The following is a 16,547-nucleotide window of genomic DNA, read 5'->3' on the forward strand; positions in this document are numbered from 1 at the left end:
ATTTCTGATTGCAGAAGCCCCAGTCTCCAAGTCTGGTCAAAGCTATTCAGGAGCTCCCCGCATCCAGAGGCAGGAGCAAGTCATCCACCTTTCTCCAAAGAAGGGCAGTCAGGTCAGCCTCCTGAATGATTTTATGTCATTAATTTTTAATGTCCAAATAGTTCAGTGCAGCTGTTCTCCCCTGCCTGTTTTAAAACTGTAACCACAATGAATTATTACAGGTGATTGTGTTTATTTTATGACCACCAAATCTGTTATCGCCATTTATTTATTTTGATAAACGTCCAAGTTTCTCTCGACTAACGATTTTTTTGTTGCCCTCCTATTCTCCGTTTCCGGTAGTCGGACGGCCCTTACTCAGGTCACTCCAGCAGCAACACTTTGTCCAGCACAGCTTCCAGCGGAGGCCACAGCGACAGTGACAAATGGTATGAAATGGGAGCAGGTGGGGGTTCCGGCGCTGACCAGGGCGACCTGGAGCCCAACGGCCTGGGAGGTGGCGGATACTTGCAGGGTGTCTCGGCCGACAGCGGCATCGACACCAGCTCTTACGGAGCCCCTCACCACTCCCACCCCCACTCCCACCACGGCAGCACCACCTCACTGCTGGCTCCAAGCGGGAACAGGGAGAGCAGGGAGAGATCTGCATCTCCGTGGCACAGCCCCACCGAGGGAGCCCGCAGGATGCTCGAGAGGTCGCCCGCTGCTGCCGAATCTCCCGGGCCTCCAGGAGAACGGAGCATGGAAGGAACGGGTCGAAGCCCGCCAACTCATCTGCTCGTTCGGGATAGCAGCACCTACAGTCTTAGCGATGCTGGATCACACTCCAGGTTGGTCTTTTCTGTGATACGCACAAATCAACCATGAGATTATAACCAGCAAAATGTGAAAAACGTAAACGATGTCTAAAAGTAACTATTTTCTCTTTATGCTGGCTGTTAGTTGATTGGACATATTGTTGAGCACATGAACATATTTTCAAGCCAAACATTCTAGTCCAAAGTGGACTAAGGAATTAAAAGTAGTAAATTGACAACAGTCATTGGTGGCTAGAGCTCACTGAGGCACAACTATCTTGGTACAAGTCGCAGCAGCACACGCTCCTCACTCAGTTATAAATATTACTGCATGGCTGGTCGGTGTATTTAGCGTTGGCATTTGTGCGATGTTGAATATATCGGCGAAAATCAAACTTTGCACTCTTATGTAATGTTTCTGGACTAGAGTATAGCACCTTCTAAGGAGTTATCAGTAAAATGTTTCAATTTGTCGAGGGTTCAATATGTTGAGGCAAAAACGGAAAAACAGTTTGAATTTGGGCCTTACTTTGACCCTGCTCAGAGCTTTTCACAGCTCTTGGAAAAACCGATCTGAGAAGGCCATTTCTCTTCAGTTGAACTGCTCATAGATGCAAGTGACCTGAAATGAATTCTGAGGGTTTGTTTCTTTTTTACCAAAATGTGTACCGAGTGACCTTGAGGACCAAGAAACATAAACCTCGTTGAGTTCTTGCTGAAAATGTTTTTTGTTTTTTTTTTTTTTTACTCATCTTAAAAGAGTGTTTACCCTCAAAGAAACATGATCTTGCTGGAGGCTGAGGTAGCCATCATCTGAAGCAGATGGCGACTACAATCAGTGTGCCGAGTTTTAAATAAATAAATAAATAGATCTGCGCAGTCTACTCGAGTTTTGCTCTTTCTACAGCTTACTGCTGTCACTGGTGAACTGGTATAACGTTGGAAAATATATAGAAAAGAAATGGTTAAAGAGGTATTGTGTAAGATTTTGAAGTAATTTTGGGGTAGTTTGTAAGTTAAGATGAATGGCTAAATATTGCATCTATTGTCTTCTCCCTACAATGTAAGAGACCCTATGTTAGCTGCAAAAGTTGCCAAATATTTAAAAAATTTGTGAAGGAGCATGTCGTGTAATTTAACCAGTATTCAAAGCAACGGCAAACTGACGGTATTAAGAATGTCACAGGTTTGAGGCCAAGTTGAGCTAATTATGCAACTTTAATGAATTGTAATATTTAACTGCATTTTTCACCAACAACAGCTGGTCATTCCAGTGTTTGGCGAACCGCTGCAGCATATTTCCACTTCTCATTACTTGAGGCTTTCCTGGAAAAGCGAGCATAATGAGAAATTATGACTCCCTCTTATCTTTCCACATTAGACCTCAGGAAATGTGGAACATCAGTCCCAAGTTATTGGAGCTGCACTGGTTTCTAGAGCAGAGAAAAACAAGGCCAGTGGACCAGTTCTTCTAGTTTCAGCAAGTTTCATACAGTGGTTGCAGCATGACTGTCACACTATCTGTTCATTATTTACACTCCTGTGTGTATCCTGTCAAAGCCATGAGGGAAGTGACAAGTGTTGGATTTGCAGGTGACACTGTGACGCTGATGTTTGTCTTTATGAGATAATGCTCTCAGTGGATATTTCTTGATGATAGAAATCTGGAGTATGGAGATGTTTAGTAATATTACTCGAGGGTCAACATTGGTTTGTAAAGAGATAATAGATTTTAGATTCTCCTTTCTAAATAATTCCACCATTAGAGTAGTAAACTGTGTCCCACTGCGATTAGATGGTTTTCAAGCTCAGCATTATAATGCAACATTTATATCTTTCATTTATATCTTCTTCCGCTTTCTTTTTTCTGTTCCTCAGTTCCAGGCACTCAGGCCACAGTTCTCCCAGAGACGAGTCCTCCTCCTCCTCTACCACCTCCCCTTCATCTCAGTCCTCGGTGTCCCCTGGGCCCAAGAGCTTCTACCCCCGCCAGGGAGCTCAGTCCAAGTACCTGATTGGCTGGAGGAAGCCCGGCTCCACTATCAATTCTGTCGATTTTGGAGACACACGCAAGTAAGGGCAGATGAGGAGAAGGAAGCGGAAAACAATGCAACATGTGAATGCGATGATGTAATGTCTTATTTTTAAAGGCTTTGGTACATATATAGCTGCAGCAGTCTGCGTTTGCAGTCACCATCTTTGCTTTATTTCACTCAGAGGATTTTCTTCATGATGCTATTATAGGTTTATAACGGGCTGTGGATCTACTGGAATGAGGCCTACCTAAATAATACATAAAATTTTAAAATGACTGTTGGGATGATTGAAATGCAGTGCAATGAGGCATTTATGCCACAATAACAGATGTACAGTACCACACTGTACAAATCATGTTACTGATTTGATGAAGATTGTCTGTGTTTTTGTCTGCATTCTTTTTTATACTGAGATGACCAGAATGTGTTTGATGCTTAATTTTTGCAGGTCTGCCATGTTAGACTACATTTTATCTTGTTGCTTTGCATTCATATGTTCTTCCTAGTGATAACCTGAGCACTACTTGGTTACCCCCTTGTGGCCTAATGAGAGTACAGCACTCAGGCCTGTGTTGCATCAGCATTTTACTGTGTACTGTCACTGAATTACCATGTCCATAGACCTCTTTCAGTGCTATTGACGATCATGTATGTTATGTTATTCGCTTCTTTGACCATTGCAGTGAATTCAGTTCATTGTGTGTTTTAGGAAATCTCCAGGAGAAAGTGGAGTCGACGTGATTCCAACCCCAGCAGCCCGGCCATCTCTTCGAGACATGCACTCCCCCCAGCCCCACGCAAAATCCACCATGGAAGAAGACGTGAAGAGGCACAGTGTTCCCGACAGTCCCCCGCATCCACGCAAACACAAGGAGAAGGTATTTCTGCAGGCTCGTTTTTGACCGTCTTCCCAGGCACAGGTGGAAGAAAAAAAACATGATTTGGAATGAATGCTAAAAATAGCTGCTGCCCAGAACATTTTGGCAGATTTTATGCTTCCAATTGTTTCAGGAGTTGGCTTTTTTTTTTCCTCTCACATGAGCTTCCATGGCTCAGTCTCTTTTGTTGTCCATGCAAAATGTGCTATTAATAATCACACAAATCCAACATAATAAGACTATTGGTATTGGTAAACTTTGTTAAATACATAGTGCATATTCGGCTGCTGCTTTTACAGGTGTGGCCACAACACAGCACTGTAGACTTGGCTCATTTCTGCTCCAGATGCCCTTCCTGCTACTACTGAACCACTACTTAAATCTGGTTCCCCCCATACTCAAGGGCAAGACTTGTCCCGATGCACCACCAGGGGGGCTCCATTTGAATACATTTTAAAATTACGTCACACATCAAATTTCTGAGCGCTTTCTCTCTCTATTTTTTTTTTTTCTTCCTTTTTTTTTTTACATGCTATTGTGAGCCAGAAGTAGAGTGAGTGCTGGCTGGGAGTTTGAGACCTCTGCGATAGGGTATAAAAAAATTGAAATGGATAAAGTTGTTTAAATGGTGACTCTTTTCTTTAGGAAATGTATCCAATAATAAATATGAGCTTGGAGAGATTAACACATGTTTTACATGGGAGCTAGTGTGTTGTATGTGTCAATTCAAGTAATACCTGCTCCCTGCACAAGAGGAGCTATTACTTATTTCTCCCCACAATGGAGCAATTTGCAGCCATGTAGCAAAAGTTATGAACAACAAAGTCTGTCAAACAGTAATGGTAGTGGAAATGTGTAATCAAGACAATGACCGTGGCATTATTTACACTGACCCTGTACCTGCCGTCCCACCACAGCATGGCCAGAAATCCCCTCCAGGCCAGCCACTCAGCCGCCGCCGCTCGCTCCATCGCACCCTGTCAGACGAGAGCATCTATCGCGGCCAGCGCCTTCCCCCCCTCAGCGACTCAGTGGCTGAACCCACGCTCGGCGCGGACGTCCTCTTCAGCTGCTCCACCCTTCCACGCTCGCCCACCACCCGTGGCGTGCCCCTCCGCCGGCCCTCCTACAAGCTGGGCGTCAAGCTTCATGGTGAGGACAAGCGGGAGAAATCGCTTTTTAATAATGGAGCTGTATTTCACTTGAAGCGGTTTACTTTATAGTGCAGTGTGTTTTAATGACTTGTTTAGAGATTATGGACCTCGTGGTTTTCTGCAAAGGTGTAAAACTGTTGTGAAAGGTCCTACTTGGTTTCCAACGCTTTTAACATCTTGGCGTCATGCTTACGTTAGAGGTACATTAGAGACGCATCAAAGTTATAGTTTTTTTTTTTTTCCTCAACTGAAATTAACAGGTGACCTTTCTGCGTCTGACACTTCACTGGTGGACTTGGTGGAGCGTCACCGTGGGCCTCTCCCTCAGGAGCTGATGCCCCTTCCACCCTCTGACAGGGACAGCACCCTCGAGTGGACTCACCTGGTGGACGTGGCCAATACCTTTGAAAATGAACGAAACACGCATTATGGTATTATACGCCTGTTAATACTCGTCATGTCGTATGTAATGCCTCGCTGTGTTCAGTTCAGTTCAGTTCAACTTCTCTGTCTCCTTCCAGTCCAGAGAAGTTACGTGTTTGGGGATGCAAACCACCGAAGCAGTGGGGCCTCCAGTCCTCAGCAACCCCACATAGAGCTACAACCCGCGCCGATGTCACGGCCCTCTTCGAGGTAACACAACAAAGGCTCTTTATTCATTTCCATTCACCCCAGACTCTATTAAAACCTGAAAGGGAACATGATTACAGGTATTGTAGTGTTACAGCTGTGTGCAGGATGCTCCGGTATAAGAACTATGGCGTAAACACAGGTGGCCTCAGCCCTGCAGCTCATCCATTTTACCATCCAGACAAGAGAGGGAACAAAGCCTTTCATTCCTGACGGACTTCATTCTGTGTGCATGTCCTTTGGGAGCATAATAGATTTGGTCAGAATAGATTGTAACATTTTTCCATCCAAAAAGTACAACAAAACTGAAGGTTACCATTAAAATGTGGTTTAAGCTGCATTAAAATTAACCTTTAAACTACCTTTCCACAGTGAGGGCCACATAGGGCTGGAGAGGAAGGTCACCAAACTGGAGGCCATGGTGAAGATGCTGCAGGAGGACCTGAAAAAGGTGAACAGAACAGCCTATCATACATAACAGCACACACATGACACGTGGTCTCACATAATGGGTGCACGGACATATTTCAGCATTCACAGCAGCTCTGCTGTCGGTGTTTTCCTGTTCCCCTTTTCGATTCAACTGCCGCTCGGTAGGAGACATGAAGTTGATGGTTAAATTGACAGCAGCAGTCGTCATCAAGATAAACAGCTTTTCTACTAACACAAATGAGAGAATTCAATTGTGCTCTGACCCGTGGCTTTGTATTAAAAGCTTGTGTTGTGGTTTTCAATCATTTCGAACAGGTTCGTGGCGTTTTTATAAAGACAGTTCTTCAAACGTTCATATTTCAAATTGCACATTTGTAAAATTTGCAATAAGCAAAAACCTGTTTATGAAACTTTCTGCAAACCTGCAAAACTGTAATCATAAAATCGGCATCACGGTCTATTTTTGTCTCCCTAAATCCTCTGATTTTGATGCTGAAGCACATTAAATTCGTCACCTTGCTCCAAGCTGTGGAAGTCTAACAGGTCCCCCGCTGCTGGAGCTCGCGTTTCCTTTTGAAGCTTTAAGTTGCTTTGAGGTGCTGCTTGCTGACATTGTGGTCTGCCTAATTAGTGTGACCTCTTCATAGCAACAAAAAAAAAAAAACAGGACTTTTCACTTCCGGATTTACTCATGCAGTTCTAAGGAAACCTGCAGCTGTCTGTGCTCTGGGGAGTATTAGCTGCTATGTACAGTATGTATGTAACTGCAGCCGTCCTGTTTGACAGAAGGAAACGTGAATTCATGCGCACCTCTGATCTTCCCTCAAGTCTGAAGAAATAAGCTGCCAGGAAGACATTTTATTCAGTTTCATCAATTTTTTTTTTCTTCATTGAAGAGATTTGCTGCTCAAGCTTGTTTTTTACTTGGTGAACACACCCTTTATTGAGAAAACGATGTATAGAGTGGCTTCTTATTCCACTTATCAGTTTTAAGTTGATAACCATTACTGCTCACATCATATCTGGGGGGAAAAATGTGATGCTGCACCTAACGACAACGTAAAGATTACAAGTAAGTTGTAGTGATTTGTCAACTCCAATTATGGTGAAAAGCGACATCATGCAGTCCAACTTTCTGCCCCCACCCAAGTTTAAGAAATCACACGCAATGTAGCAGATAATCAACTTATAGGAATTAAAACTGCACCAAGTCTGCAGGAGTTGTAATGCTTGAAAAGGTCATATTATTAGAGTACTCCTCATTGTTGCATTGTGTGAAGCTCTAAGCTTTGCAGATATAACAACACTGTGAACTAAGTAGTTTATTTCAGTGGTTTGTTGCAGTGAAAGTTCGTTTTTTTTGTGCTTGTTGAGTTTAGGATGACAACATGCTGAAAGCAACATAGTCAACATAAGGAGAATTTTTTTTTTGTGCACTGAATCACGTGAAAGTTAGTCATTTGTCTGGTCCGGCCCCATTCACATCAAATGGTGTGCTTATGTTGCTCAAAAACCACATTGAGTTTGGCCACCCTGATGTACTCTGTGGAACAGCACGAGGGTTCGGGAAGTATTTTGGTGGCATGTTGTGAAAGTTTGAAATTTGATGAATTTTGCTCCTTCCAACTTTTCAACAGTATCTTGTCATTTTCAAGATTTTCTAAATTCTGGGAGGGCTGTGTGCTGAAATTCTTCATTTAAGTATTTCCTTGAGTGCCATATATAGGATTGAACTTTGGGTTTCCTTTGTTTTGCTTTTCGTCTGGTTACAATTACTAAAAGCAGTTGTTCTGTTCCTTGTGCGCATTAAACAGTTTCAGAAAACTCTGCGGCAGAACTTCCTTTTCGAATGTCCTGTCCATTGTTAAATGCTTCAATTAAATAGATTCCTCTTCCATCTGCCACAGGAGCGGGAGGAGAAGATGCGGCTTCAGTCTCAGATCAAAAGGCTGTGGGAGGACAACCAGAGGCTGCAGGAGGAGTCCCAGACCTCCGCCGCCAAGCTCAAGAAGTTCACCGAGTGGGTTTTCAACACCATTGACATGAACTGACCTCCCACCAGCACATTTCAGCTCACACACATGCATTTATACACCGCACATCAGATCACACGGTCTGACGGAGACGCAGAGTGGAAGGATCGATGGAAACAATTAGAACTCGCACACAAACAAGAGAAACCCGATGCTGAACCCCTCAGCCATCTTCCACTAGCTTCAAACAGGAGTAGGTATTACTGTCAAGTGGACCCAGTTTTCTTAGGCTCTTTAAGTTCATCAGACCAGCTCTCCTTTGGCACTATGAGAGTTATTGAACTGACCTTTTACTCATATTTATATAATGTATACTCAATTTTCTTTGGTGCGTCCCCACCTTCCTTTCTCTGAAGAAGTTGATTTTACCTCCCGCCAGTTGAGGGTAAGAAATCCCTCCTCCCTTCCCACCTTACTGCCAGATTCTACACAGATGTGATTCACGATTTAGGACATTTGGCCTTTTGCATTTCTGCGTTGTTCAGTTACTTTTTCAAATGACGACCAGCTGCTCTGAGAGACACTTTTCAGGCTTTTGTGCCAAATGAAACCTGCCACAGCCAGAGGGGACACCGTGCAAATGCCCAGGTGACTTTGAGAGAAAGTCCCCAAAATGCCACGCTCAGTCAGACAGGTACGCAAGAAAAATTTGCTTGATCATATCATCCAACACGTTTCACATCATAGCACCAGAGGACGCGGGAGAGATTTCTCGTGTAAAAGGACTGAATTAATGCAGTGTTTACTCTCCTCAAATGCTGAAACCACAGAACAGTCACTCGTCAGCCGTCACTATAAACGCAGGTCCATCCATTACAACACAAGAGGGACACCTGGATTTGTACAGTTTTTTTTTTCTTCTTTTTTCCTCCTCTGCAAATCACATCTGGATTACAACACCCTTCCAGTCCCGACAGCACAGACCCACATTTGACAGAGGAGTGTATTTAAAAGCCATCGGCAAGTGGTGCCAAAAAAAAAACAACACAGGACAGATCCCGAGTGGTTTGGTCCAGCCCGATTTTATGTGTCTTAAAAGCAATAGGAAGAAGTCAGGACTTTTGTCTTTCCCTCAAAAAAGGGAGAGATTTAGTGTTTTGTTTTGTTTTTTTCTCTTGGAAGAAGCACGGGGTGGAAAACTGATGATTGTGAGGGTACTTGTACAATCTCTATTTGCAATCTGCTGCACAAGAGCCGTCAACCTCCACCAACCACTTCACGTCATCCTCTGGAAAAGGAGAATGAGGACTCATCACCCCACTGTCTGGACTAAAGAGAACAAGCTGATAACGAAAGACATTTTTCGGGACGGCAAAGTTGGAGTCTGCATTTTATTTTTTTTTTCCAGGTTAATTTATTTCCTTGTATTATAATTCCAATAAATAAGTTGTTCTATTCGTACAGTACAACGGACATCAGTGTTTAGTTCCTCAAGACAAACGGTCACTAGCTATATTATTTGATGGCTTTCTTTCTTAATTCTGGTTAAAGCCTGACTATAAGCTTTTTATTCTGTATTCTGTTGTATTTTGTGATGCCCGAGCCTGCTGTCGTGTTGCTTACAGTGCCCTCTAGTGGTGACCAGTGGAAATGTCATGATGTGTAAACGTGCTGCCAGTCACTCTGTATTTTTCCTCTTCAGCAGTGAGCCAGACATTAAACCCAGGAGGACACACACACAGAAACACTCACACACACGGGGCAGGAGGACCAATCAGAAACCAGCTTTAACAGACAATCAGAGGTTGAGTTTTGGTTTAAACAGGAGCAAATCTAAGGAGTACTAGTCCGTATGTGCAAGTGGATGTTGTCTGTGCATAAATTGTCCCATCTATAGTTTTCCTCAGGTTCTGTTGTTGTTGGAGATATTTTGAGACAACAAATTATATATATGGTTAGATTTATCGAGCTTGATGGTGAGGGTTGGGGGCGGGGTGGGGGCAGTACCTGCTGCACCAGTGGCAGTGTATGCATGTGTGTGTATGTCGTGTGAATGTACATCCGTCTATCCAGCTGTGCCTACAGTCACTTATTTTGGTCATTTACTCCCAGGCAGAACAGGGATGTGCCTTTGAAACAACACCTGGGGAGTGGATATAAGGGGAAGGCTCTTCTTTTCAATCCTGAGAGATAAACCTGGTACAGTAACGCACGTACACATTTATCACTGCTAATCGAGTTGGGAGGCTCCAGCCGTTCCTTTTTTCACATATACATTTTTAACTGAACACAATCAGGCAGCCCAGGCTGCCCACGCAGGGACGAGTGCATGTGAAGTGTATGGAAATCTGCCACATTGCGTGTGTGCCTTTGTATTCAATGACATACTTATAGACCAGGTGGCTCGGCCGGTGTCACACGAGCAAGAGCCACAAAGTTCATCTGTCCGCCCGGTGGATACAGGACGCTTTAATGTGTCCATTTGAAAAGGGTTTTGTCGCAGTCGAGGTTGTACGCCTTAATTCCTGTCTTTTGCCATAGGATAATGGGTGGGGGGGGAAAGTAAGTCACCGTTTTCCAATCTTTTATTGTAAATTTGCATCTCGAAATGATGCCGTTAAAACCCCACAGCAATCGAGCACAAACGCAACACCCAGTCTGAATGTAAAGATATAAGCAGGCGTAAGGAAATATGATGTTTAATTATAACTGACGTATCCATTCAGCGCTGCGCTCCTCGCAGTGAGACGAGTGGACTCTCGTTCCGGTTCTGTTTTAAGAATCTCCGGTCAGTCCGAACGGACAGCGGACACAAGTGGAGAAATATGTTTCTTTGGTTGTTTTAACAGTTCTACAAGTTGGTCTAGTTGAAAGATCACCCAGTGATGAGACAAACGTCCCAAAAAAATCTCATCTCAGCTGAAATGTCCTCAAAGTTTTGATTGAATTGAATTTTTAATTGGTTTACTGATGCTTAAATGTCAGCTAAATTAAACTAAAAGCATTGTTTGATATTTTATTGTACGTGGAAAGTGCTCTAGTTCTTTGTATTTCGAATGAAGTATGGCCAAATTACAAAAATGTGCAGTGCAGATGTTTTTCTGACATCTTTAAAAGTGTGCATCAAGTTGGATGTTAAATTCAGACAGTCCAGTTTTTTTTCTTCTGTTGTGAATGTTAATTTTACAGTGCACCTATTTTAGTTGGGTTGTTTTGTTTTTTTTTAGTTTTCCCTCAGCTTTGTTTACGTTGCTCGGCAGAAGGATATCGGAAATGTGAATGTTCAGATGTTCAAATGTTCCTTTTTTTGTAATATTGTTTTTAAAGATCCTTTGCACAATGTTTTATATAAAAGGATTGTGTGTGTTTACAGGTTTTTGGATGTAAGAAGGGTAAATTGGTCCAATCTTTTGTTCTGATGTTGCTCCATAGTTTTTCCCTGCCAGTGCAGCTCCTGACAAACAAACAAGAGGACGGTGCTCAACTTGACTCACTCACAAAGCAAATTGAAGCCTACTTTTTCCTGCGGCATCACTGACCAGACAAGAGCAGGCGGCGGGCGAGGTGCTGTTTGTACTGCTGGGTGGTTTTTGTTTTTGTTTTTTTTGAGTCGCGCACAACTTGCCAGGTCAGTGATCGCAGCGAGGTGGGAGAGTTTTTCTCAGAAGCTCAAAGATCGAGCTCTGGACTGAACCGAGAGGGACCGTACACTTTACAGAATTGAAAACACTGTTTACATCCCGGATCCATTGTCTTTGTAAAGTGTAAAGGTATGAAAAATACATTTGCAGTGATCACAGTATTCCAAGTTTCTGAAATAAATAAATGCCATATCGATTTGTGGTGCTGCTGACGTTTGTCTTTTCTCTTTGGTGTTTGAAGCTTCTCGCCCTCTTCATTGGCAGGGGCGGAAAAGAAGCAGCCTCACTCATTCAGAGGGGAAGTGGATTTGTCGTCTCCGTCTCCTGTAAAAAGCTGGTCTGATTGTATTTTGCAGTGAGTAAGTAGAGGGTGAGAGGTCTGGGATCTGACCTGTGGCTGCCTCGGGCTCTTGTTGTTCCCCGTCACACTGATTCACCTGATTGCATTTTAAGTGTTCTCCGAGCCAGAGCCAGAAACCTCCTCGCCCGCCCGGTTTCTCCTCTTCACTGGCTGCTCACAGAAATGATGGCAACATAAAAAAAAAAAGAAAATTAAATAAAAACAAAAAAAAAACTGAATCACTAGTAGAAGAAGAAACCCTCTCCTTCCAACAGAATAATGGAAAAAAGGGAAAATTAATGAAAGGAAAAAAGAAAATATTTGGGGGGAGTGTCGTATTTTTGATTGCACACCTGAAGGAAATTGAAAACAATAAAAATCTAATCAATTGCACTTCTCTGCTTTCATGCTTTATTTGAGAATCAGACATCTCTTGCCATCAGCCTGATGCCAGTATCACTGCTTTGCGGAAAAACCCCAATACATTTAAAAAGACTGTTTTTGGGATTCAGTGTTTTTGTATTTTGCTTTTAAAAACCCTGTTTAATCACCTCCCTCTAAGCAAACGCCTCCTATAAAGACAGACGATATGAATATATTCTCACTACACTGATCAAAAGTCTTTTTTATTTTAATAGGAAAATAGGGGCTCTTGTTTTCTCGTTTTCACTTATCAGAAAGCATGTTAGACATTCAGATTTGGAAACTGAAATTTTTAATAAATTGCCTTTCTATCTAACAAAGTTCTCTAAACCGTGAACAAGGTGTCTTCTCTTCTCCAACTTAGTTCAATGAAATAACAAAAATCGCCCCCTGCTGTCAGCTACCTTTTTTTTTTTTTTTTTTTTTTTTTAATATTTCAACCATGTTGCTATCTCATAAAAATAGCCACTGATCAAGTAAAAAAAACATGACAGAAAATTAGGAGTTTCAGACCTGCAGATTGTAAAACGTTCCTGGGTTTGAAGTAATAACGAGCTCACAATCCATCAATCAAACTCCACACAGAACACTCCCTTCAGCCGGGCTCGACCCGGGAAGGCCCCTGCTGAGAGGAGTGCCAACCGCTACCCTATTGGTATGAGTATCTGCTGTAGCATCAAGAGCTTTTGGAGAGGAAAATAGAAAAGCCTCAGCAGTGTAAAAGTGGTCGGTTTTTTCCCCATTGCCCATAGACACTAATTTAAAAGGGAAAAAAAGCCTCAAACATAGCACTGTCATCAAAATATCTGTTTTAATTAAGCTTTGTTTGACTGAAACATTTGGATTTGTCTTCCCGCCATGTGAAACTGCTACACCACTCTACCTTTTACTGGACTTGTTTGTATCGGAAACATAAACTCCACGTGAGTGACCTGTAGACTCGTGTTGGTGCTTTGCATTTGGACTGTCTGTTTCTGTCTGATCACCTGTAGTGATGCTGCTGGCTGTTTGAGGCCAGAGCCGCAGCCACTGCAGTGGATGGGGGGGGGGGGGGTAGGAGGAAGAGGAGGAGTACTGCGGATGAGGCCACTGATTAGTCATCTTCTGCACAGGTGGGATGTGTGTGGGCTGAGTCATCGGGGGCTCCTTTCAAGGATTTGTTACAGAAACTAGTGTGGAAGACCTGAACTGAGCATGCTGCAGGAAGTTAATCTTTAAAAAGCCAAATATTGTGTGAGCCAGAAGAGTTCCTGTCGGCTGGTCCAATATTTATTATACATATATAGTGAAGAGTATGAATTTTTAATCTGAGAAAGGTCATTCGAAGTTGTCTTGGAACATTCTGGCTGTTTTTTGCGGGATATTTGTTATTGTGGTTTTATGTATTCATTGTAAGTCATCATTGTCTGTGTTAGTGGGAGTTGAGTTCAGAAAGGAAACTTTTCCCCCCAAAAAGTTATATCTTGTCTTTGAGATTATATAAAGCTGCTCAAATATAATAAATATTGCCTGAAAGATGTTCTGGTTGAATCCGCCAAATACAGCACAACGAGATCCACTCATTAGTGAACGTGTCGCTTTCAGTGTTCATTGTTCAGGTAAGTTTATTTATAGAGCAACATTCAGACACAAGGTGATTCAGTGCTGTAAAGAAATTAATTAATATAAAGCATACAATGGCATAAGAAAGGAGCTTGAAGAAAAAAATATGGTCCATTGTTTCTTGAAAATCCTGAGGACAAAATATAGTCCTGATGAGCGTAGGAACTAAACATTGCTTCACCTTGTTTCTTCAGACTGGGAACCTTTAGTAAACCTCTTCCTGAGGACGTCACGGGTCAAGTAAACCTGGCATGTATTCAGGCCCAAGACCTTTTAAAGCGCTATAGATTATCCTTTAGTAGTTTGTCCTGGTCAAGTTGTGTTCTTATTCTTTCCTTGCTCTTGTTAAATTGAGGACAGAGTGGATGTGGAATGAAACCTGCAGAATGTGCTATGAACACTCCATCATATGAAGGACCTCACCTGTTGTCCTCGCTGCCCTCTGGAAAGAGATCGACTCTTCAAAACACATCTTGACCCTTGGGCAACACAAATAACCCCATCCAACACACACCTTCTACTCAAATCACACTAATCCCCCTCATCTATAGTTTTGATTTACACTGTATTATTGGTTATCGTATACACTACGTACAGTAGCAGTATGTGATTGGAGGGTCAGATTGCAGAGAAGTGTCACATACCTTTTAAGTTGCTTTTGTGCTTCGTTGTTAGTCTGACCTGAAAAAGACAGGAAGTGATTGAAGCTGAAATAACTTGGGCCTGTCCTTGGCTGTATTTTCCCAACTTCCTTACCTTGGGTTTATTTTCACTTTCTGCAGGAGAATTATTTTTGCACCATTTCTGCACAACACAAAGACCTGAAGAGGACACGAACGACTTCCGACAGAACAGACCAGAAAGGTACTGTAGAACAAGGAGAGGAACAAATACAGAACGTTACGTCTCTGACAGAGTAGGTCGTGGCTGAAAGTGAACCAGATATCAGTGACAACGGATCAAATTCTGAGCTGCATATGTGGCCTTTTTGTTTAATAGAAATGTTTGAAGGCTTCAGCTGGAGGAACAGAAACTGTTTTAAAATATGTCCTTTGTTGTGTTACGTTTCACTGTGGCTCCTTTGTTTGGTTTTGAAACTTCCTGTACTGCAATGTATTGTCATATATATGCAGGCTCAAGGTTATTTTATTGGCATTTACATGTCACACGTGGTACAAAGTGTGCACTCTACTGTCTGCATAGCGTACCCAACAGCAAGACACAGTTGGTGCCATGATTAGCAATGTTTTCTATCTGCACAAAAACTAATGCTGTAGTTAAAATGACTGGCCTTTGACTTGCATAAGAACATCTGTAGAGCTGCTGTCTCTCTGACCTGCCTTCTCTGTGCCTGTCATGTATGTGAATCAACATACAACTTACTTTTATAAGAGCTGTCTGCTTGTTGGCAGTTTATTGCAGTTACTGCAATTGTGGTAAACATAATGAGCGATCATGAGACACATTGCAGCATTGCACCACAATCTGTCTAAAATATTGGAAATCTGTTTTACATTTATCTCATCAAACTGTAACTGTTTTAATTTTGGTCATATTTTGGACTTTGCTCTGTTTCATATAACCAGAAAGAAAAAAAAAATGAAAGTGTTGCTGTGTAGCAGCAACATGTGGCCACCTCCTGACTTTTTTTCTTCCCCTCCTATTGTGTCGCATTCAGCCCCTCGATGCTTTTATCCCACACACTCCAGCAGCCCACACAGCTCCTTCATGTCTGCGTGGCTCTGCGCTCTTATCGAGCACTCAAGGAGAATCGGAGAGAAAGAAAGTCGAGGTGTTTTGTTTTTCGACGGCAGAGCTTTGTTGTTGGCTGTCATTCCAGATGCGAACAGTCCCTCTGTGTTTTTTAAAGCAGTGTGTCGGTTTACACAATACCTGTCAGTCTGCCTCACTGTCTGATGGCTGCGCACATCCAGCCTGCTGTCTCAGCCACACACACACACACACACACACACACACACACACACACACACACACACACACACACACACACACACACACACACACACACACACACACACACACACACACACACACACACACACACACACACACACACACACACTTTATCCACTATTTATATTTTCCACATCTCACATGATTCTCTAATTAGTTCATTAATGATGACTCATTAAAAAAAGTTAAAATTAAAAGGCTGATTAAATGTGGGTGCTTTGATATGATGTGAGTGATTTCGTTTGAAAAATTTTGAGTTCACTGCATTTCCCTTCAACTATGAGATAAATCATTATATCAGGCTTTTTCTGTGTTGAGTTTGAATGTTGTCCCTTTGCCTTTGTGGAGATCTAGCTTCCTTTCACAATGCATGATTAGATTAATTGGTTTACCTTCGATTTATGTAAATGTGTGTCTATAATGGCAATGATCTAAGTTTATTCTTGCAAGCCTTCAGGTGAAATCATACAACATTTCACCTAATTTCCTCATATCTGTGCAGAACTGTCATTATGGCTATAAGGTTATTACTAGAAAATTCTATTAAGCTGCAGATGACACCATTAGTGCAATAACACACGAATATTTGTTCATACCAAGAGCTATTTCACAGTATTTCCAATTTGCACTTTAATGTGAGGTACATCTATGTAGCTCTTTTGTATTT

General features: G+C 42.3%; 1 protein-coding gene across 1 annotated transcript in view; it reads left to right on the forward strand.

The window, feature by feature from the left end:
* Positions 1-9,864, forward strand: part of sipa1l1 (signal-induced proliferation-associated 1 like 1) — a gene marked incomplete at its 5' end in the record, with an annotated part of 34,201 nt that extends 24,337 nt beyond the window's left edge. The window contains 9 exons of the mRNA XM_080514163.1: positions 15-112; positions 343-830; positions 2,676-2,870; positions 3,543-3,711; positions 4,629-4,863; positions 5,126-5,296; positions 5,387-5,498; positions 5,868-5,946; positions 7,835-9,864. Coding sequence (XP_080370289.1) covers positions 15-112; positions 343-830; positions 2,676-2,870; positions 3,543-3,711; positions 4,629-4,863; positions 5,126-5,296; positions 5,387-5,498; positions 5,868-5,946; positions 7,835-7,978 — 1,691 coding nt within the window. The 3' untranslated portion in view covers positions 7,979-9,864. The remainder of the gene's footprint in view (positions 1-14; positions 113-342; positions 831-2,675; positions 2,871-3,542; positions 3,712-4,628; positions 4,864-5,125; positions 5,297-5,386; positions 5,499-5,867; positions 5,947-7,834) is intronic.
* Positions 9,865-16,547: the final 6,683 nt, after the last annotated feature.

Source organism: Blennius ocellaris (genome assembly GCF_963422515.1).
Source record: "Blennius ocellaris genome assembly, chromosome: 18".
Classification (NCBI taxonomy): Eukaryota; Metazoa; Chordata; class Actinopteri; order Blenniiformes; family Blenniidae; genus Blennius; species Blennius ocellaris.